The sequence below is a fragment of the Impatiens glandulifera genome, chromosome 2 (assembly GCF_907164915.1).
Source record: "Impatiens glandulifera chromosome 2, dImpGla2.1, whole genome shotgun sequence".
NCBI classification, from domain to species: domain Eukaryota; kingdom Viridiplantae; phylum Streptophyta; class Magnoliopsida; order Ericales; family Balsaminaceae; genus Impatiens; species Impatiens glandulifera.
The window spans coordinates 5,469,597-5,490,025 of NC_061863.1; the positions used below are offsets into that span (position 1 = coordinate 5,469,597).

The following is a 20,429-nucleotide window of genomic DNA, read 5'->3' on the forward strand; positions in this document are numbered from 1 at the left end:
ATTGTCACAATGGTTGGTTATGGATATAAAAACATTGGATTAGTTAGTATTCAAATTGTTTAATTTAAATTCAATATGTATTTAGGTATAGTTTGATAGGAGTTATTTGAGTTTAATTTCAAATAACTTATTATACGATAACAATCTAAATCATATAATTCAAGTTATTAATAAAAAAACTTTTTATTAATGTGTATATATATTCTTAATATATTTTTATTCAATAAAGACAATCACTTCATATATAATAGTGTTTTATCTATAGCGATCATTCAAATCGATTTGAACCCTTCTAACTATTATATTGATTCAATTTAATCTACAGTAATAAAAATCGATTTAATAAAATTTGTTATATGATTTATATATTTATTAACTTTACAATGTACTAGTAACTTTTACGGATATATCAATTTTCTTTTTAAGTCTTTATTGAATAAAAAAAATTATATGAAATTGTTATTATATTTGTGTATTTACACTTAATTTTGTTTGATTAATTGTTTTAAAATTAGTTTAATAAAATATGAAGTATGAATTCATAGATATATAGGATAGGATATTCAACCATTATCATATATATAATTTTATCACCGATCGAATTTAAATTTATCAAAAAATAATATTAATGACTATCACCCATTCTCTTACCTACTCATCAACTTATGTTTGTAAGTGGATGAATGATAAGAATGACACAAAAAGTCTAACATTTATGACTAAATAATAATTTAAACAAACATATTTATTTTATTTTTATTTTAGACTTAAAAATTTAGATTTTCTTGGTTTCATTATTTAAATAATCAAAACTAATTAAACATAATTTTACTTTTACTCTCTTTTTTTTTTATCATATTATCTAATTTATTAATCAAAATATTAAATTTTTTATTTTTAATTATGATTATATATTAAAACATTTTAAATCATTTAAAAAATGAACACTTCATCAAAATCATAATTAATCGTTACTTTTTAAATAACATATTTTATTTATAAAAAATCTAATCCGAACAAATCCTTATTATCATTATTTATTATTTCCAGAGAATAAGTAATAATTATTATTTTTAAACGAATGAAAGGTGTTAATACGTGGTTACATTCACTTCGAGTCTTCGTCTTATCTTATGATGTTTTAGATAAGAATTAAACTCGTGATATTTGATATGTTATGTAATTAATAAAAATTTTATAGGTAGTAAAAAAAACACGTGATAATTTCTTTAAAAAAAATTCAGAAAAATTCAATAATTTTAAAAAAAAATTTGGCAACCTATTACTTTATAAATATGCAAGGAATTTCGTTAAGAAGACATGTGTATTGTTAAAGTTCGCCCACGCCATTTTCATCACTTTCTCTCTCTATGACTGATAGTGCAAAGAAACCGCCATCAAATGGCGACGATACTTCCTGCAGAACCGAAGAACAACAGCAAAAGGTATTATCAATTCAAATTCTATTTACATTCAACAAGATCGATAGAATTCCTTACGATTTCAATTCAATCTTATTTCAGATCAATGAAGTACTAGCTTTAATCTCACCAATTCCTGACAAATTAGCCGCAAAACATTACTCAAACGAATCAATCTCGCGATACTTAATCTCGCAGAAATGGAACGTTCAAAAAGCTTCAAAAATGATGAACGAATCGTTCAAATGGAGATTACAATACAAGCCAGAGGAGATTCGTTGGGTAAACAAATCATAATATTAACATTAATCCTTCGCGATTTTGTTTTTTTGTTCGTATATCAATTTGAGTTTATGAAAATCAGGAACATATTGCTTATGAAGCTGAATTAGGGAAGATATATAGGTTAAACTTTGAAGATAAACAAGGACGAACTGTTCTTGTAATGAGACCTCGTTTTCAGGTTAATTTGTTAAACAATTTCAAATTCTCTGTGAATGATGATCCATTTCGTTTGGTTTCGTTGATTAGATTCGATTTATAATTGCAGAATTCGAAGTCGATTGAATCTCAGATGAAATACTTGGTTTATTGTATGGAGAAAGCGATTATGAATCGTGAAGAGATGATATGGCTAGTTGATTTTAATGGATTTACAGCTTCAAATATTTCTCTGAAATTGGCGCGAAGAACAACTTACATCTTGCAAAACTATTATCCTCAGAGATTGGCTACTGCGATACTGTATGATCCACCTAATATCTTTGAACCTTTCTGGAAGGTAACATAATTATGTTGATTTTGTTTTTAGGAAAAGGAAGAAGAAGATCAATTTGACCCCTAAACTTCAGTAAAGATTTCAAATCTTACACTCAATTTTCTTCTTGACTAGGTTTATCATTGAGCTTGTATAACTGGCTCAAATATTTTCCCCTCCATGTTAGGCATTTCAAATTTTGGACTGGTCCAAAAATAATTAAGGCGAGGTTTAAACATAGAAATAAACCATAAATCTTAAATTCTTAATTGCAACCAAAATTAATATCTATCTAATTTTTTTAAAGTTTGATATATCATTAGTTAGACATAATTTTATAATTAATGTATTTATAATTTTGACATCTAGATTCGAATTTAAATTCTCTATATGAATATAACTTTATGTTTTTTTTAATTGAAAAAACGTTATTAAATTTGTTAATGTATATATATTATGTAACATTATCTCATCTAATTAATATACGAATTAGATTTAGTTTTAATTTAATTATAAAAATATAATTTTTGAAAATCAAATCAAATTAAAATATAATATTATTTAGAACATTGTTAAGAAATCGCGTTACAGTGTCAATGTCAATATTCTTATGATTGGTAGGTTACTTGTAATAGTGTCGGTCTTGAGAATTGGATTACCCCAGTCTCATAGAAAAAATATTTGGTAGTTCTAATTTTAAATAAAAAAAATATTAAAAATAATTTTTTAAAATTTGAATCGATAACCAAATAAAATAATTGATTTTTTAACCTGAGTTATCAAGTTACACATTTTTATATTAAAAAATTAATAAATTTAACCTATAGAGCTTATTTGTTATATTAAATTGGATGGCACAAGGATATGATTTTTCTTATGTTGAATCTTTTTTTATTCACCCATCCCTAGAGTTAGATACTTTGAGAAAAAAATATTTTAAAAAAAAATTATAATTATTTTTTTTTTCAAACCCAAAGTTGAATCTATTTTTTACAAACTTTTTAGGTATTTTTTTTTCCTGTAGTAGCCTTTAGTTCAAGTTTAATCGGCAAATGTGTCTTTCTCTTTTTTTCATATTTTTTTAATAGTATAAGGGGATATTAATATATTAGACAATCTTTTAAGACTTGTTAGTTGAATGCAGTTAGTCAAGCTCTTTGTGGATCCTGAAATGACCCAGAAAGTCAAGTTTGTGTATGCAAATGATCCGAAAACAATGAGGATTATGGAAGGATTGTTCGACATGGACAAGCTCGATGTCGCATTTGGGGGGAAAGACGACAGAGGTTTTAATCTAAGTGAGTACGCTCAGAGAATGAAAGAAGACGATAAGAAAATGGCTTCAAACTCATGAGATTAATAATAATAAATATGATGTTTAATTGCTTATAATTAAGAAATAAAGTAAAATAATACCTTGTAATAATATATATATATATATATATATATTGCATGTTTTTCCATTTTATTTGATTTTCATGTGTTTGTTATTTGTCAAAGTAAGAATAATCAATTTAATCTTAACATTTTAAGACATTCATATTTACATAAGTTGTCAAGTTCTTTTCCACAAATAATACCATATATATATATATATTACTCAAATTGTAATTGGCGGAAGATTTTTTTATGTTCAAACATAACAAATCATAAATCTACTTTTCACAAATTACTCCATTTTCAATAAAGCATTTTTTAATGAAAAACAAAGGTCTCTTAGAGCATCTTTAAGGGATTTTTATTGAAATTATCTTTAATGTAAAGTATGATGTCTTCTTTATTTTATTTTATATCAATAATAAGTTTAGATATTGAGATTAATTATTTGAAAACTAGAAATAAGAAGTGAAATTAATTTTGTTTTCCTTTTATAAGAAAGATATAATTGAATTAAATAAAACTTTTTTAAGGTTAAAAACCAATAATTTTTTAAAAAAAGTTAAACTAAGTTATAAAAATTTAATCAACTCTTACTAATAAGCAAATTGAATTTTATTTCTGACAAAAAAGAAATTGTAATAAATAAGCTCAATATTATGATTGAGTATGGATGTTATACAGATAATTTATTTTGTTTATATATATTATTGTACGTAGTCAATATCTAAATGTTCATACAGAAGGATTAATATCGGTACAGTGATAATGCTGATATGAAAATTTATATAAAGTAGTAATAATTATGAAATATGTCGTTTTCAAAAAATTATTAGTTTTATTCTTATTTTTTTTTAAAATTAATTTTATATTTTATTATAATTTATTTATTTTAACAATAAAATATTTTGAATTAAAATGGACAGCTATCACAAAAATAAACTACACTGTCATTTGATTGGAACTAAAACAAAATTATTTTATTTTATATTTACTTGAAAGATGATTTATTTTTTTTATATCACTCGAATTTGAGTTGATGTTATATTTTGTTTCTTTGACATCCTGTTTAGTTGAATCAGATTTTTCGTTTCGAATTTTTATAATTCGAATAATACTTTCAATAGTTGGTAGGTGGTTTGTTGCTCATACATTCTGATTATGTTAATAATCATTTTTCAAGTATATATTTGTCCCATTCTTAGCAATAAAAGAGGCAAAATAATCGATTTTAAAGTTATTTTTCATTTTTTGAATAAAGAATTACTAGAACTAGTCTTTCATATTCAATACCACTTAAATGCTATAATTCATTAATTTGTATGAGTTTCTCACTATTTCGGATTTATGATATATGGTCCAATATTATTGGATAGAATATTTTTCAATGTTTTTTTTACCAAATTTTGACTAATAATAATTTTAACTACCGTCCATAATATTTGATACAGATTTTTCCTATGCCAGTATTTCAAAATTTGTTGTTATAAACTTAAATGAATTCGTTTTTGGGATGACTCTAAACTAATTGCATGATTGTTGGATATTATCTATTAATTTTTTTAATTATTTATACAATTTGATATCTTAGATATAGAGATAGATCGATCTAAGAATTCGAAATGAGGTAGGCATAAAAAAAATTGGAACTATTGAATAAGTGTAAATTCTGCCTTAATTAAATTGAAAAAAAATTAAAAAATTATACAGTTATATAAATTTTATCATATATATATATATATATATATATATTATGGATACTGGATAGGCTTCAGTCCATTTGATCCCTAATCTCTGTATAGAATCTAAACTTAGATTATTAATTATTTATTTTGATTTTATAAATGTTATGTTATTTTATATTATTTATTAATTATTTTTTTTTATATGTAACTTTTAAATTTAATATATAATTGTTTTTTTATTAATAAAAAATAAAAAAAAAAAAGTTATCTCGAATTTTATGCACGTGAGTAGAGTAGGATAAAATAACTTTTAAAATCGATTTTTAATGTTTGATTCTTAATTTCCTAAAAAACTCATTTGTCATGTGGTCAAAGACAATAATTATCTTAAAAAACAATTTGAATAATAATTCAAATATAATATTTTTACTAATGAAGCCATATAAATACTAATATATCATGCACTAAATAATAAATAATTTTTTATACTAAATAAAGCCAAAAATTATAATATAATCTGAACTAAAGAACAAATAATAATTACTTTTATTTTAACTTTAGTATTTTTTAAATAAGATATTATCAAAACATTGTTAAAAAATAATAATTCAAAATGGTTTCTTTATTTTTGTTTAAATTAATTAATTATCTATTTTTTTATTATGATGGAAGGGTTAGATGACGACGTTGGTGATCGGTACACCTAACTTCCAACAATAATAAAACCCATCATCCCATGCACTGCTAAATAATTTATTAATTTCAAATAAATAAATAAATAAATAAATTATTATTTAATGTTTTCACAAATAAATAAATAATTTTTTATTTTTTTCTCCATTTAATGTATTAATTGCATAAACTAATATTTTTATTATTTTTATCATAAATTAAAATATAAATATAAAAGCAAAAACTGAGTTATGTAGTGTTTGATTTCAAATTTGACTGGAAGATAGTAAATGAGTTTATTTTTTATAATAAAAATTATCTAAATAATTTGGTATAGGGGTGTAGGTAAGAAGTTAGTTGATTTTGTTTTTTCATGAAAAATATTTAGTCACAATTTTTTCACATAATTATTTTAAAATTTCTTAGTTGATTTTGTTTGGTCAAATAGGAATATTCTCCTTAATTCTTTTTATTAAATAAGTTATTTCAATTTATTGAGCTTATTTTTATTTTATCAAAAATCAACAAAAAATTAATTAGGTTTGATAGAAAAAATTATCAAACTTATTTCCTTTCATCTTGATCTAAAACTTTATTAATTATTTTTATTCACTTTTCACATAAGAATATTATATAATCCCAAATAAAATGAAAACAAAATTACTTTTATTTTTTTACTTTTAATAATTTTAAAAAATAATTGTAATTGTGTTAGTGATGATGATAAAATACTAATTTTTAATTTCATAATGATTCAAACTCACTCTACATTTATAACATTTTTTAGGAATAACTCAATTTAAATTTAAATTATAAATTGTTAACTCATAAGAGGAGCTCATATCAAATATCTTAAAAACTAAAAATCTCATATATTCAATTATTAATAATAAAAAATCTTCTAATTTAAAAATAGAGTCTTCTGGAATAAACTCCAGTCACAATTAAAAATAAAAAAAAATAATAATTTGTGTTGTGTTTGATTGTAACAAAATATTATTTTATTATCATTTACAGATTTTGAATATATAAATGACCAAATTTAAAATAAAATATAATAAATTGTATTTGATTTTAATTAAATTATAGAAAAGGTTCAGTCAAATAAAGATAAGCATGAATTAAATGATCAACCAATTGAAGGTCAGTGGGAAGATCTGATCTACTTCATTCATCATTAAAAAAATTTTTTTGGTATTTTATTATAAAATAATATATTTTTACTTTTCAAGGTACAAGTTTTCAGTATTATCACTTAACAGTAAAATATATAAAAGTTGGGAAAATTTTTTTTTATCAATATTTTATTTTAAAAAATGTTAAATCTAATCAACCATATTTTTAATATAAAATATTAAAAGTCATATTCACTTTTTAATATAATAACTTTAAAAAGATACTATACTAAAATAACCCTTTTGTAAAAAGTTCACTACTTTATATAATAAAAAATTATATTTCTTGATAGTTACATTAACAAATTATAATTCATTTTGTGTGTCTATTAGACTTTATTTAGTAAAAAATATTATCAAAATTATTTATCTATATATTATAACAAGTTTTTTACCAAATGTATTTAATTTTTGTCATCCATAAGGTTTGTTAGAATTCATACACATAAAAAATTTAGATTATAATTAAAAATAGAACAATAACTAAAGCAATTCAAAACTAATTAATAAATTCAAGTACCAATAATATTATATAATACACTAACTTTTTTAAATTTGTCATCACTAAAAATCTTAAGTTAAAAAAAAAATTATTTTTATTTCAAATATATTATTATTCAAAATATAATAATAATTTTTATTTTGTACCAAACATCAAAATATACTTTTTCACAAATTTTCAAGATTTGATTAATAATTTTTAATTATTATAATAAAATACTTTTACCCACTGTGATAAAAATAATTAAAGTGGTAGGTATGAATGACAATTAAGCGAAAAATGATTCTATATTCTCGTAATATTCTATTTGATATCATTAAACAACGTTATACCATATTCTTTATAAAAAATAATTTTATTATTAAACTATATAAATATTTTTTAAATATTATATATGTTATAATATATTAAAAAATTATATTATTATAAAAATAAACTAAAAAAAAATAAAATAATGGTGAGACACAAATATCCATCCCTATTCCATTTTCCGTAAAAAACTTATCCTCAAATTGTCCATAAATTCTTAATATATTAATATAAAAGCGGTTCCTAATATATAAAATGTACTTAAATTAAAAAAAATAATAGGAAAATATGTTTAGATAAATCAAGATTTACACTAATTTAAATACTTTCTTTAAGAAAATAAGTATTTCTTCCTCATTAATGAATACTAGATCATCAAAATCCATTTTTAGGTTTTCGAAAAACCATTGGGGGCGGAAAATTGATGACAATGGGTCCTACTCTCAATCAAAGTTGGGAACTTTCAAAAAGAAAAATCAAGAATATCAGTAGAATTAGATTACTACACTCTCCTCCTCAGTTGAAGTTTAATTTCTCTGATTTCTCAAAATTTACAGAAGAAATAGCTGATAGCGATGGCGATGAATTGGGGACGATGGGGGTAGCTGGTAACTACTACCAAGCCACGCCCACCAAAGAAAAAAGAAAGAAGAAGATGAAAAGGGTAGCCAGCTACCACGTGGTTCCTCTCATAAGTCACATTAAAAGCCCGTTATTACTTACGACAACAAACTAAAACCAACCCGCCTTCCTTTTCCTTCCCTTTCCTTCTTCCTCATCAAGACAACCTTCACTTCCCCTTCTTCCCATCTTGCATTAATTCCGATTCACGCTTCACATAAGCTCTTAAACGCTCTACTTCTTCATGATCAGTCAATCGAATACAAATTGAACATCTGGGTTCAGCTCCTTTTCTACTCTATTCACGGTTAGTTTTTCGATTCTCTACTTCCTACTGTTTGATACGACTGTTTTTTCATCTCTACTGCCCATCTGTGCTTGATTCAGTTCAAAAAGATCATAGATTAACCTTTTATGATCCTCAATTATATCAATTTGTTGTTTTTCTATGATCAGGGGAGGTGGGTACTAACTAATAACCATGTCTGAAGCTCAAAGGCAGCCACTTTTGATGGGTATCAGACGTGGTAGTAATGGGTATATGAATGGATTACTTCCACCAAAATCGCCCATGACACTACCAGAAGTGGATGATTTCTGTCATGCCCTAGGTGGAAAGAAGCCAATTCATAGTATATTGCTAGCTAATAATGGAATGGCAGCTGTGAAGTTTATAAGAAGTGTCAGGACATGGGCTTATGAGACATTTGGTACTGAGAAAGCGATTTTGTTGGTTGCCATGGCTACACCGGAAGACATGAGGATCAATGCTGAACACATTAGAATTGCTGATCAGTTTGTTGAGGTTCCTGGAGGAACAAACAATAACAATTACGCTAATGTGCAGCTTATCGTCGAGGTTTGTTAATTAGTTTGGGTATATTTGTTTTTAAAAGTTTCCATCTGATTTTTTGTTTGTGATAATCTAGATGGCGGAGATAACACATGTTGATGCTGTTTGGCCTGGCTGGGGTCATGCTTCTGAAAATCCAGAGCTTCCGGATGCTTTGAATGCTAAAGGAATAGTATTTCTTGGACCTCCTGGTGTTTCCATGGCTGCTTTAGGAGATAAAATCGGGTCATCTTTGATTGCACAAGCAGCAGATGTTCCTACACTACCATGGAGTGGCTCCAGTGTAAACTTTTTTTTTTCTTGTTTCATTTTTTTTTTTTGTAGTGTATCTTCATTTGTTCTAAAACTCTGTATAAACAATTTTAGGTGAAAATTCCTCCCGAAAGCAGCTTAGTAGCAATTCCAGAAGAAATCTATCAGCAAGCATGTGTTTATACAACGGAAGATGCAATTGCCAGCTGTCAGATTGTGGGGTATCCAGCTATGATTAAGGCTTCTTGGGGTGGTGGTGGAAAAGGCATAAGAAAGGTTTGTAAAACAAACGTCGTTCGATCTTCTGAAATGGTTTATCAAATAATATACAACGAAAAACTCAAATAAAGAAATCTTTATTGTCTCAAGGAGTTTAGTTAAGTCAAAGTGATCCATGACTGAGCTCAATTGAGTTCTATTAGCCATTTCTTATAAATCTATAATTTTGTAATCTAGGTTCATAACGATGATGAAGTTAGGGCATTATTCAAGCAAGTACAGGGAGAAGTCCCTGGTTCACCTATATTCATCATGAAGGTTGCTTCTCAGGTATGGTAGTTTACAATTATCAACATATATTTATCCAAAATTTTCTTCATTGTCAAATCCTCACAATGTTTCTCTTTTTCCTGAAATTAGAGCCGGCATTTAGAAGTCCAGTTACTGTGTGATCAACATGGCAATGTTGCAGCTCTGCATAGTCGTGATTGTAGTGTCCAGAGACGACATCAAAAGGTGAGTCTAGAGCTCCTATAATTCATATGTATATTTTTATACATATATATTTTTGAAATGGTGATGAGCCTTGCACTCTACCAACTGGCTAAATGAGCATTTTCCTATAATTTTTTTCTATTTCTATATAAATGCCGAGTGGCAGAATTTTCTTCTGTAACTACTGCACATGATTAACCAAAAGTTACCATTAATTGTGGATAGATTATAGAGGAAGGGCCAATCACTGTGGCTCCTCAAGAAACAATAAGAAAGCTTGAGCAAGCGGCCAGGAGGTTAGCCAAATCTGTGAATTATGTTGGAGCAGCAACGGTTGAGTATCTTTACAGTATGGAGACTGGAGAATACTATTTCCTAGAGCTCAACCCTCGATTACAGGTTTGTCTAGGCAAAAAAGATGGCTTGGATATAATTGCTTACATATCTTTTACAATCATTAACAAGGTAGCTTAGGTGCTAAGATCTTTAACTTAAGAGGGTTGATGTTTCAAGTTCGATTCACTGAAAACACCTTGACTGAAGTAGGGGCAAGCAGTGGGAAGGTGTACTTAGCCAACTTTAAGGGGGAAAATCCTGGTCTTTAATTTTTTTTTACTTGATTTGGTTGTATTTCTTTGTGCTAGAAACAGTGCACCTTCCTGGACCTTTTCTCTTTGTGGATATTGGGTTGCAGCTTGCTTTTTATGGCAATAGATTAGTCCTATACTTATCTAGTTGTTGCACTCTAGAAATTTCTCACAATTACATTCACTTCAGGTGGAGCATCCAGTCACGGAATGGATTGCTGAGATAAATCTTCCGGCTGCTCAGGTAGCAGTTGGGATGGGGATTCCTCTATGGCAAATTCCTGGTATGGTTATGTCAAATTCAGGCTTATTTTTAATTTAATTTTCAATTAATTTCTTGTTCATTCCAATGAAACTGTCTTTTTTAACCAGAAATAAGGCGGTTTTATGGGATTGAACATAGTGGAGGATATGATGCTTGGAGGAGAACTTCTGTTGTTGCTACACCTTTTGACTTCGATAAAGCAGAATCTATAAGGCCGAAAGGTCATTGTGTGGCAGTGAGAGTGACAAGTGAGGATCCAGATGATGGTTTTAAGCCTACTAGTGGAAAAGTACAGGTAAGTTACTTGTTGGACCTAAAGTTGTAGCATAGAATTAATGTGTTGTCTACATCTCATCACCTGGCATATTCATTTATCAATTATCATAGACCTGTTTTCTCGATTCAAGAAAACTCTTTTTGTTGTACTTATAGGAGCTGAGCTTCAAAAGCAAGCCAAACGTTTGGGCATACTTTTCTGTGAAGGTATGTTTTCAAAATTCAACTCAGCTTACATGCTAATCGCAAGCAAACATTTGAAAATTTGGCTGATAATTAGTTCATGATTTGCAGTCTGGGGGAGGCATTCACGAATTCTCAGATTCTCAATTTGGTTAGTACCTTTCTTATGCTAATGATCCATTTCAACTTTTCATGTCTGATTTATTTGAGACAAATATTAAAAGTCATATCTGAGTAGATTACTTCTGAAACTAAATAAATTTCATCACAGGTCATGTTTTTGCCTTTGGTGAGTCCAGGCCCCTGGCCATTGCAAATATGGTTCTTGGGTTGAAGGAAATTCAAATTAGGGGAGAAATTCGAACAAATGTTGATTACACTGTTGACCTACTGCATGTAAGCTTCTTTATTGTCAAGCTATATATGAATTTCTGTAAACTTTACTTAAGTTTACACAGTTGAATTAACTGCGTACACATTTTTCAGGCAGCTGATTACAGAGACAATAAGATACATACTGGCTGGCTGGACAGTAGGATAGCAATGCGCGTGAGAGCTGAAAGGCCACCTTGGTATCTCTCTGTTGTTGGAGGAGCTTTATATGTATGTTATTCATATTTTATATTATTTTGCTTTATATAATATTTTGGACATCTTTCTCTTATCTGCTTAATTCTTATAGCAACATTTCTCTTTCCTGTTTGTCTATGTCAGAAAGCATCAGCTACTAGTGCGGCTATGGTTTCAGATTACATTGGTTATCTTGAAAAGGGACAAATTCCGCCTAAGGTGATTGCTTCAGAAATATGTTTATTTCTCTCTCCACTACAGTTCTCACTCTCCTGGTTGAATTCTAATTTCGCTCTCTCTGGTTTGCAGCATATATCCCTTGTCTATTCCCAAGTTTCTTTGAATATTGAAGGAAGCAAATACACGGTGGGTTTCTATGTGACTGATGTTACGTACATGCTGTTTAACGATTCATGATTTCTTTCTGTATTTGTTACTTTTTTTTAATTTCTGTTTGGTGATGTTACTGATGTAAATGGAGGATGTTGTCAGATTGATATGGTGAGAGGTGGTCCAGGAAGCTATAGATTGAGTATGAATGGGTCAAAAATTGAGGCAGAAATACACACTTTGCGAGATGGAGGTTTGCTGATGCAGGTAATTCTTCTGTATGCTTCAATTTTCTTACTTTTTGTTTTCTTTCTATATTCCTAATTTTCTTTCAAATCTTTATGCAGTTGGATGGAAATAGTCACGTAATATATGCAGAAGAAGAGGCTGCTGGGACCCGTCTTTTGATTGACGGAAGGACATGCCTGTTGCAGGTATTATACTACCGCTTTTCTTCAGATGAGATAAATGATTTGTTTTTGTCATGTTGGCTGAAGTCTTTTGGCATATATATTTCTTTCTCTGTTTCTCTCCATCCCTCCTCCTACTTGATCTGCATATCCTAATTGACACATGGTGTTCCTCTTTCAGAATGATCATGATCCATCAAAGTTAATGGCAGAGACTCCTTGCAAGTTGTTGAGGTTTTTAGTTTCCGACGGTAGTCATGTGGATGCCGATACGCCTTATGCAGAGGTGGAGGTCATGAAAATGTGTATGCCGCTTCTTTCACCTGCTTCTGGTATTATCCATATGAATTTGTCTGAAGGCCAAGCAATGCAGGTAGACAGTCTGCTACTCAGGATGTTTACTATCACGTTCCATTTTAGTGTTAGTTCTATAATAATGCTCTTTTCTGCAGGCTGGTGAGCTTATTGCTAGACTGGATCTTGATGATCCATCAGCTGTAAGAAAAGCAGAACCTTTTCTTGGAAGTTTTCCAGTACTGGGTCTTCCTACTGCAATATCTGGAAAAGTGCATCAGAGGCTCGCTGCAAGTTTGAATGCTGCCAGGATGACTCTTGCAGGATATGAGCATAACATCGATGAAGTGAGTTTTCTTCTTTGAGAAAGAAAAATGCATTCTCAGGAGAAAGAGTATTTGAAACCATATTCATATCACTGTCTCCTTGCATCATATCTTAAGCGACAAGATTCCATCTTGATTTCCTTTTTTCACATTGGTTAAGCTTCTGTCAAAATTTGGTGTCAAATGATTTGTGTACACTTCTTAATTCTTTATATCCGAGGGAATTCTTGTCCAAAAATTTTACCATCCATTTCTTTGAACTATGCCAAAGAAAATGGGATGGAAGGAGTAGATCAGATTGAAATTTTCTTGTGTGAAGTATGAGAAACTTGACCTTGCTTTATATTAGGTTGTGCAAAACTTGCTAAGTTGTCTTGACAATCCCGAGCTTCCTTTCCTTCAATGGCAAGAATGCTTGTCTGTTCTAGCAACTCGCTTGCCTAAAGATCTCCGAACAGAGGTAAATGTTCTCTTCTTTTGCATTCATTGTTTGAGAAGTGTACGGGGGTAAAAAATTCTAATGTACCCTTTTGATTTCCGAGCCCAGTTGGAATCCAAATACAAAGATTATGAGAGCATATCAAACATGCAAAATGCTGAATTCCCTGCCAAACTGTTACGAGGTGTTCTTGAGGTTGGTTCGTCACTACAAATTTTCCTTATTTCTTCATTATGTTGATTATTAACTTCACATTTTCCCATCTACCTTAATCTGCAGTCACATTTAAGCTCCTGTCCTGAAAAAGAAAAAGGAACCCAAGAAAGGCTTATCGAACCATTGATGAGTCTTGTTAAGTCTTATGAGGGTGGAAGAGAAAGCCATGCTCACATTATTGTTCAGTCCCTTTTTGAGGCGTATTTAGTGGCGGAAGAATTGTTTAGTGATAACATCCAGGTATGTCCCACATAAGAAAGCAATTTAGCAACATTACAACATATGACAAGTTGATACGTTGTTTATTTCTTCAGTGTTCTTTGTAATTCTTCTGCTTAACTACTTTTTCTGTTCAGGCTGATGTAATAGAACGACTTCGACTTCAGTACAAGAAAGATCTAGCAAAGGTGGTGGATATTGTACTTTCTCATCAGGTAATATACACACTTGGAAACCACATCTTGCTTGCTTCCTTCTCTTGTCTATTTGCTTGTTTCTCATGGAGTATGGTTTCTGTGGCATTGTTCTTCTTTATTCTTCCAGGGAATTAAGAGCAAAAATAAGTTGATATTACAACTAATGGAACAATTGGTGTACCCTAATCCTGCTGCTTACAGGGATAAGCTAATCCGATTCTCTGCTCTCAACCACACGAATTATTCTGAGGTTGGAAATTTTATTCACCTTGTAATGTATATCTTTTCCTTTTTGTCCACTGCCAAAAAAAATATAAATTTGAGCTTTCTTTTATAATAGTTGGCACTGAAGGCAAGCCAGCTGTTAGAACAAACCAAACTAAGTGAGCTGAGATCCAACATTGCTAGAAGTCTTTCAGAACTTGAGATGTTTACTGAAGATGGTGAAACTATGGATACTCCCAAGAGAAAGAGTGCAATTAATGACCGCATGGAGGTTCTTGTAAGTACCCCATTAGCAGTTGAAGATGCTCTTGTAGGTCTTTTTGATCACAGTGATCACACTCTTCAAAGACGGGTTGTTGAGACATATGTTCGTAGACTTTACCAGGTACTTTTCACTTAATACCATTTGCTTTCTGGGCTTTGACTGGAGATAAACCTTTATATTCTTTCTCTGATTCTTAATTTGCATTATCAGCCCTACCTTGTTAAAGGCAGTGTCAGAATGCAGTGGCATAGATCTGGTCTCATCGCCACATGGCAGTTCTTGGAAGGGCATATTGAAAGGAATGATGAATCAGATACACAATTGGATAATCAATCCAATAGGAAATGGGGAATTATGGTCATCATTAAGTCACTTAGCCTTTTGCCAACTGTGATGAATGCCGCACTCAAAGAAACGACCCATAGTTCATCTGATACCATTTCTAAGGGGCCTGTTGTGTTAGATAGTCATGGAAATATGATACATATTGCTTTAGTAGGTATTGGTAACCAGATGAGCCTGCTACAGGACAGGTATATAACATCTCTTTTCCCTCCTTATGCGAACTCTGTTAATTTTGAAAAAAAAATAAGCAAGGGTATTGTGCAGAAGGTGATCCTTCCATTTGCAGTCTGAGGAAAGGTTGTACATTATGTAGGTGTATTCCTATTTTTCATTGAAAGGCTATTTCCATGTCACAAAATGTTACGTACCAGCCTAAAGATTTAGGATTTGTAGATGAAAAATGTAGATAAGAAGAAGGGCCTAAGCCTTTGAGATGGGAGAAACCAAATTCATATCATTCATCATATTTGCAAATAATACATACTCTACTATTACAAGCTAACTAACGCACTAACTTACTCTACCAATTACAATATTACCCTTACTATTTACTAATAGATCCCTATTAATGTTACACAAAAGAGTGAGAAAGGAGATATCAGGTAAACATTTTCCAATGAATGGGTGTTAGTACGGAATTTTTGTCAAATTGCATGCAAGATTGTAGTACTTCTGTATGAAAAGACTAAAATGCCCCTGAAATATTATGCGGTAAGAGGACAAATATATAATGTGGTGTTTTGGGTAAACTATATGAATCATTGACAACCCTTTAGGTTGTGTTTTATTTTGTTTAATTCTGTCATTATTTAGTCATGGAGGGCTATCTCCTTTGAGAAACTTTGCTAGATCAAAATTCACTTGTCAAGATGCTGTAAAGTGTTAGAGATAACTTGAACATCCAGTTGCCACAGAACTGCTGCTTTATTTATCAGTCTCTTACTTTGGCATGCAGTGGTGACGAGGATCAGGCTCAGGAGAGAATCAACAAGTTAGCCAAATTATTAAAAGAGAATCAACAAGTTAGCTCCAGTCTTAGAACTGCTGGTGTAGGGGTTATTAGCTGTATCATACAGAGGGATGAAGGACGAACTCCCATGAGGCACTCATTTCACTGGTCAGAGGAAAGACTCCACTATGTGGAGGAACCCTTATTACGCCACCTGGAGCCACCTCTATCAACATATCTTGAATTGGTTTGCTATCTCATCTCGATCTTTTTTATATTTTGCATTTCTGATTTGAAAGTGGTGGTTAATATTCAAATTACATGTGTTGTTTATGCAGGACAAGCTTAAGGGCTATGAGAGCACAAAATATACTCCATCAAGGGACCGTCAATGGCATCTCTATACAGTTGCAGATAAGTTCAAACATTCATCAATTCAGAGGATCTTCCTCCGTACCCTTGTCAGGCAGCCTATGTCCTACGAAGGATTGATGGGGACAGATATAGAAATAAATAAACTTCCATTGACTCTGTCCTATACAGCTAAAAGCATCTTGAGGTCCCTTATGACTGCCATGGAGGAATTGGAACTTCATGTTCATAATGCCACCGTCAAATCAGACCATGCCCATATGTATCTTTATATCTTGAGGGCGCAACAGATAGATGATCTCCTGCCTTATTCAAAGTAACACAATAGTTTTTACTCTTTGTTCGTTAAAAATGTATATAAATTTCATTAGTTTGATGCCATCTCTGCTTTTTCTCTGCAGGAGTCTGGAATCTGATGTTGAACAAGAGGAAGCGGCAGTTGAGACTATCTTGGAAGAGATGGTACATGAAATCCATTCTCACTGTGGTGTCAGGATGCATCGTCTAGGTGTTTGTGTGTGGGAGGTGAAACTCTTGATAGATTCTGAAGGAGGGGCAAATGGGGCTTGGAGGGTTGTCATTCAAAGTGTGACTGGACACACTTCGATTGTTCATGTAAGCGTTTATTCCCTAAATCCTATTTCATGTAATCATATGTTAAATTGGAAAAATAATGTTTTTCTTGCAATTGTTTTTGTATATATTAGTAGATTTCCTGTTAGTTTAACTAATTTGGGATAAAGTTGAAAGTAAGTAAAGCTGTGTAATTGAAGTATTATATTTGAATTTGCACGAGGATGATAATTATTTGCATAATTAACAGATATATAGAGAACTGGAGGACTCAAGCAAACAAAAAGTGGTTTATCATTCAACCACCTCCAGAAGTGGCCCTCTTCATGGTGTTCCTGTAAATATGCAGCATCAGCCATTAACAACTCTTGAACAAAAACGTCTTTTAGCCAGGAAAAGCAACACAACCTACTGCTATGATTTTCCTCTGGTTAGTTTAATTCGGTCTTTACCATAACATAAATAAGGCCCCAATAACCCTTCATCAAACAAGGCCTTAGAAAGTTTATCCTAACGACAAGTTTCTCTTGTAGGCTTTTGAAACTGCCTTGGAAAAATCCTGGGCATCCCATCAACCAAGTGGAAAATTCAAGGGAAAATCTCTCCTTAAAATCACAGAGCTTACATTTTCCGACAAAAATGGAAGCTGGGGCACCCCACTCATGCCAATCGAGCGTAACCCAGGTCTAAACGACGTAGGCATGGTGGCCTGGACCATGGAAATGTCAACCCCAGAGTTTCCCAATGGAAGAACAATCTTAGTAGTTTCAAACGACGTAACCTTCAAAGCTGGATCCTTCGGTCCAAGAGAAGATGCATTTTACCTCGCTGTAACCGATCTCGCTTGTGCAAAAAAAATCCCCTTAATCTACTTAGCCGCAAATTCAGGAGCTCGTATCGGTGTCGCAGAGGAAATCAAATCCTGTTTCAAAGTTGGTTGGTCGGACGAATCGAGCCCTGAGCGAGGCTTCCAATACATCTACTTAACACCCGAGGATCATGCAGTTATCGGTTCATCCGTCATCTCACACGAGTTAAAACTCTCAAACGGAGAAACCCGATTCGTAATTGATACCATAGTTGGAAAAGAAGAAGGCTTAGGAGTTGAAAACTTAACTGGAAGTGGAGCCATCGCAGGTGCTTATTCGCGCGCATATAAGGAAACATTTACGTTGACATACGTTACGGGTAGAACCGTTGGTATAGGTGCTTATCTTGCTCGGCTCGGTATGAGGTGTATTCAGAGGCTAGACCAACCAATTATCTTAACAGGATTCTCAGCACTGAATAAACTTCTTGGCCGTGAGGTTTACAGCTCGCACATGCAGCTTGGCGGGCCAAAAATTATGGCTACAAACGGAGTTGTTCACTTGACGGTTTCTGACGATCTTCAAGGAGTATCGGCTATTATTAATTGGCTTAGCTACGTTCCACCTTATTGTGGTGGTCCTCTCCCCATTCTAGCCCCGACTGATCCGACCCATCGGGCGGTTGAGTATTACCCGGAGAACTCGTGCGATCCCCGGGCAGCTATCTCAGGTAGTTTCGATAGTAATGGGAAATGGCTCGGAGGTATGTTCGATAGAGATAGTTTTGTCGAGACGTTAGAAGGATGGGCGAGGACAGTTGTTACGGGAAGGGCGAAGTTAGGAGGAATCCCGGTTGGAATAGTTGCTGTTGAAACCCAAACTGTGATGCAAGTAATACCCGCGGACCCGGGTCAACTCGATTCGCATGAACGGATTGTTCCTCAGGCGGGTCAAGTTTGGTTTCCCGATTCTGCGACGAAGACCGCGCAGGCGTTGATGGATTTCAACCGAGAGGAGCTTCCGTTGTTTATACTCGCAAATTGGCGAGGATTCTCGGGTGGTCAGAGGGATCTTTTCGAAGGGATTCTTCAAGCTGGTTCGACGATAGTCGAGAATCTAAGAACCTATAAGCAACCTGTTTTCGTTTACATTCCGATGATGGGCGAGCTTCGGGGAGGGGCGTGGGTTGTGGTCGATAGTAGGATAAACGAGGATTATATAGAAATGTACGCAGAGCGAACCGCGAAAGGAAATGTTCTCGAGCCGGAAGGTCTGATCGAGATCAAGTTCCGGCCTAAGGAGCTTATCGAATGCATGGGTAGGCTCGACAAACAAATGATCGATCTTAAACAACGCTTCAGAGCTTGCGGGGACCATGTAACCGCTCAGGCAATTCAGTTACAAATTAAATCTCGGGAGAAGCAACTTTTACCATTGTACACGCAGATCGCGACGAAATTTGCGGAACTTCACGATACTTCTCTTAGGATGGCTGCGAAAGGTGTGATTAAAGAAGTAGTGGATTGGGCCGGTTCCAGGGGTTTCTTTTATAAGAGGTTGCGTCGTAGAGTTTCTGAAGGGGGGTTGGTTAGAATTGCGATGGATGCGTCTGGAGGGCAGTTCGGTTATAAGCAGGGTGCTGAGATTATCAAGAAATGGTTTTTGGAAAAGCATAGCGAAGATGTGTGGGCGGATGATGATGTGTTTTACGCTTGGAAAGATATAGCCGAGAATTACGCTGAAAAGATAAAGGAATTACGCGCTGAAAAGGTGTTGAATCAGTTATCGAAAATATGCGATGAATCGGAATTAGACTTGCATGTTTTACCTCAAGGCCTTTCCGCCCTTCTAAGCAAGGTATAAACTGAAATTTGAATTTAATTGTCGTTTTCTTTCTTAAATTTGATGGTATCGCTCCAATTGAAATTCGAATTTCGTAATGCAGATGGAACCTAAGAGCAGGAAGCAGTTTTTACTGGAGGAACTTCAGAAGGTGAGCGATTAATCAATCGAATTTTAATAATATTTTTTCTTCTTTTGTTGGTTGAGTGACGTCGATTCGGTTAGGATTATTCGAAAAGAATCTCAATAAGTTGGCCGCCTTAAGTGAGGAAGGAAGAACAGTACATATTTACTTGTGTGTGATCTTCTGTCTATCTATTTTATTAGCATAGTAATTGTTGGAGACATCAAATTAATCTCATGTAATAATAAAAGTTATGTGTTAATTTAATTTGAAAA

General features: G+C 31.9%; 2 protein-coding genes across 2 annotated transcripts; both read left to right on the forward strand.

Moving 5' to 3' along the window:
• Positions 1-1,370: 1,370 nt before the first annotated feature.
• On the forward strand, positions 1,371-2,248 carry LOC124924218 (phosphatidylinositol transfer protein 3-like). Its single transcript, XM_047464284.1, has 3 exons — positions 1,371-1,703; positions 1,786-1,884; positions 1,972-2,248. The coding sequence occupies exons 1-3, from the start codon at positions 1,371-1,373 to the stop codon at positions 2,209-2,211; spliced, it is 672 nt and encodes a 223-aa protein (XP_047320240.1). The 3' UTR covers positions 2,212-2,248.
• A 6,223-nt stretch (positions 2,249-8,471) lies between these two features.
• LOC124927608 (acetyl-CoA carboxylase 1-like) lies at positions 8,472-20,429 on the forward strand. Its single transcript, XM_047468051.1, has 32 exons — positions 8,472-8,826; positions 8,976-9,378; positions 9,449-9,655; positions 9,739-9,900; positions 10,081-10,173; positions 10,264-10,359; positions 10,564-10,737; positions 11,116-11,209; positions 11,298-11,485; positions 11,623-11,673; positions 11,761-11,800; positions 11,921-12,045; positions 12,136-12,252; positions 12,364-12,438; positions 12,529-12,585; positions 12,712-12,816; positions 12,897-12,983; positions 13,141-13,332; positions 13,412-13,600; positions 13,929-14,039; positions 14,127-14,213; positions 14,298-14,474; positions 14,591-14,668; positions 14,778-14,900; positions 14,991-15,260; positions 15,351-15,673; positions 16,441-16,681; positions 16,773-17,122; positions 17,208-17,421; positions 17,630-17,809; positions 17,913-20,045; positions 20,134-20,429. Exons 2-32 carry the CDS (start codon positions 9,001-9,003, stop codon positions 20,191-20,193), a joined length of 6,777 nt encoding a protein of 2,258 aa, XP_047324007.1. The 5' UTR covers positions 8,472-8,826; positions 8,976-9,000; the 3' UTR covers positions 20,194-20,429.

Coding starts and splice junctions, on each gene's coding strand:
- LOC124924218 (XM_047464284.1), top strand. CDS start 1,371: ATGACTGATAGTGCAAAGAAACCGCCATCAAATGGCGACGATACTTCC. Junction 1,704..1,785: donor AGCCAGAGGAGATTCGTTGG/GTAAACAAATCA, acceptor TATGAAAATCAG/GAACATATTGCTTATGAAGC. Junction 1,885..1,971: donor TAATGAGACCTCGTTTTCAG/GTTAATTTGTTA, acceptor TTATAATTGCAG/AATTCGAAGTCGATTGAATC.
- LOC124927608 (XM_047468051.1), top strand. CDS start 9,001: ATGTCTGAAGCTCAAAGGCAGCCACTTTTGATGGGTATCAGACGTGGT. Junction 17,123..17,207: donor GATCTCCTGCCTTATTCAAA/GTAACACAATAG, acceptor TTTTCTCTGCAG/GAGTCTGGAATCTGATGTTG. Junction 17,422..17,629: donor GACACACTTCGATTGTTCAT/GTAAGCGTTTAT, acceptor CATAATTAACAG/ATATATAGAGAACTGGAGGA.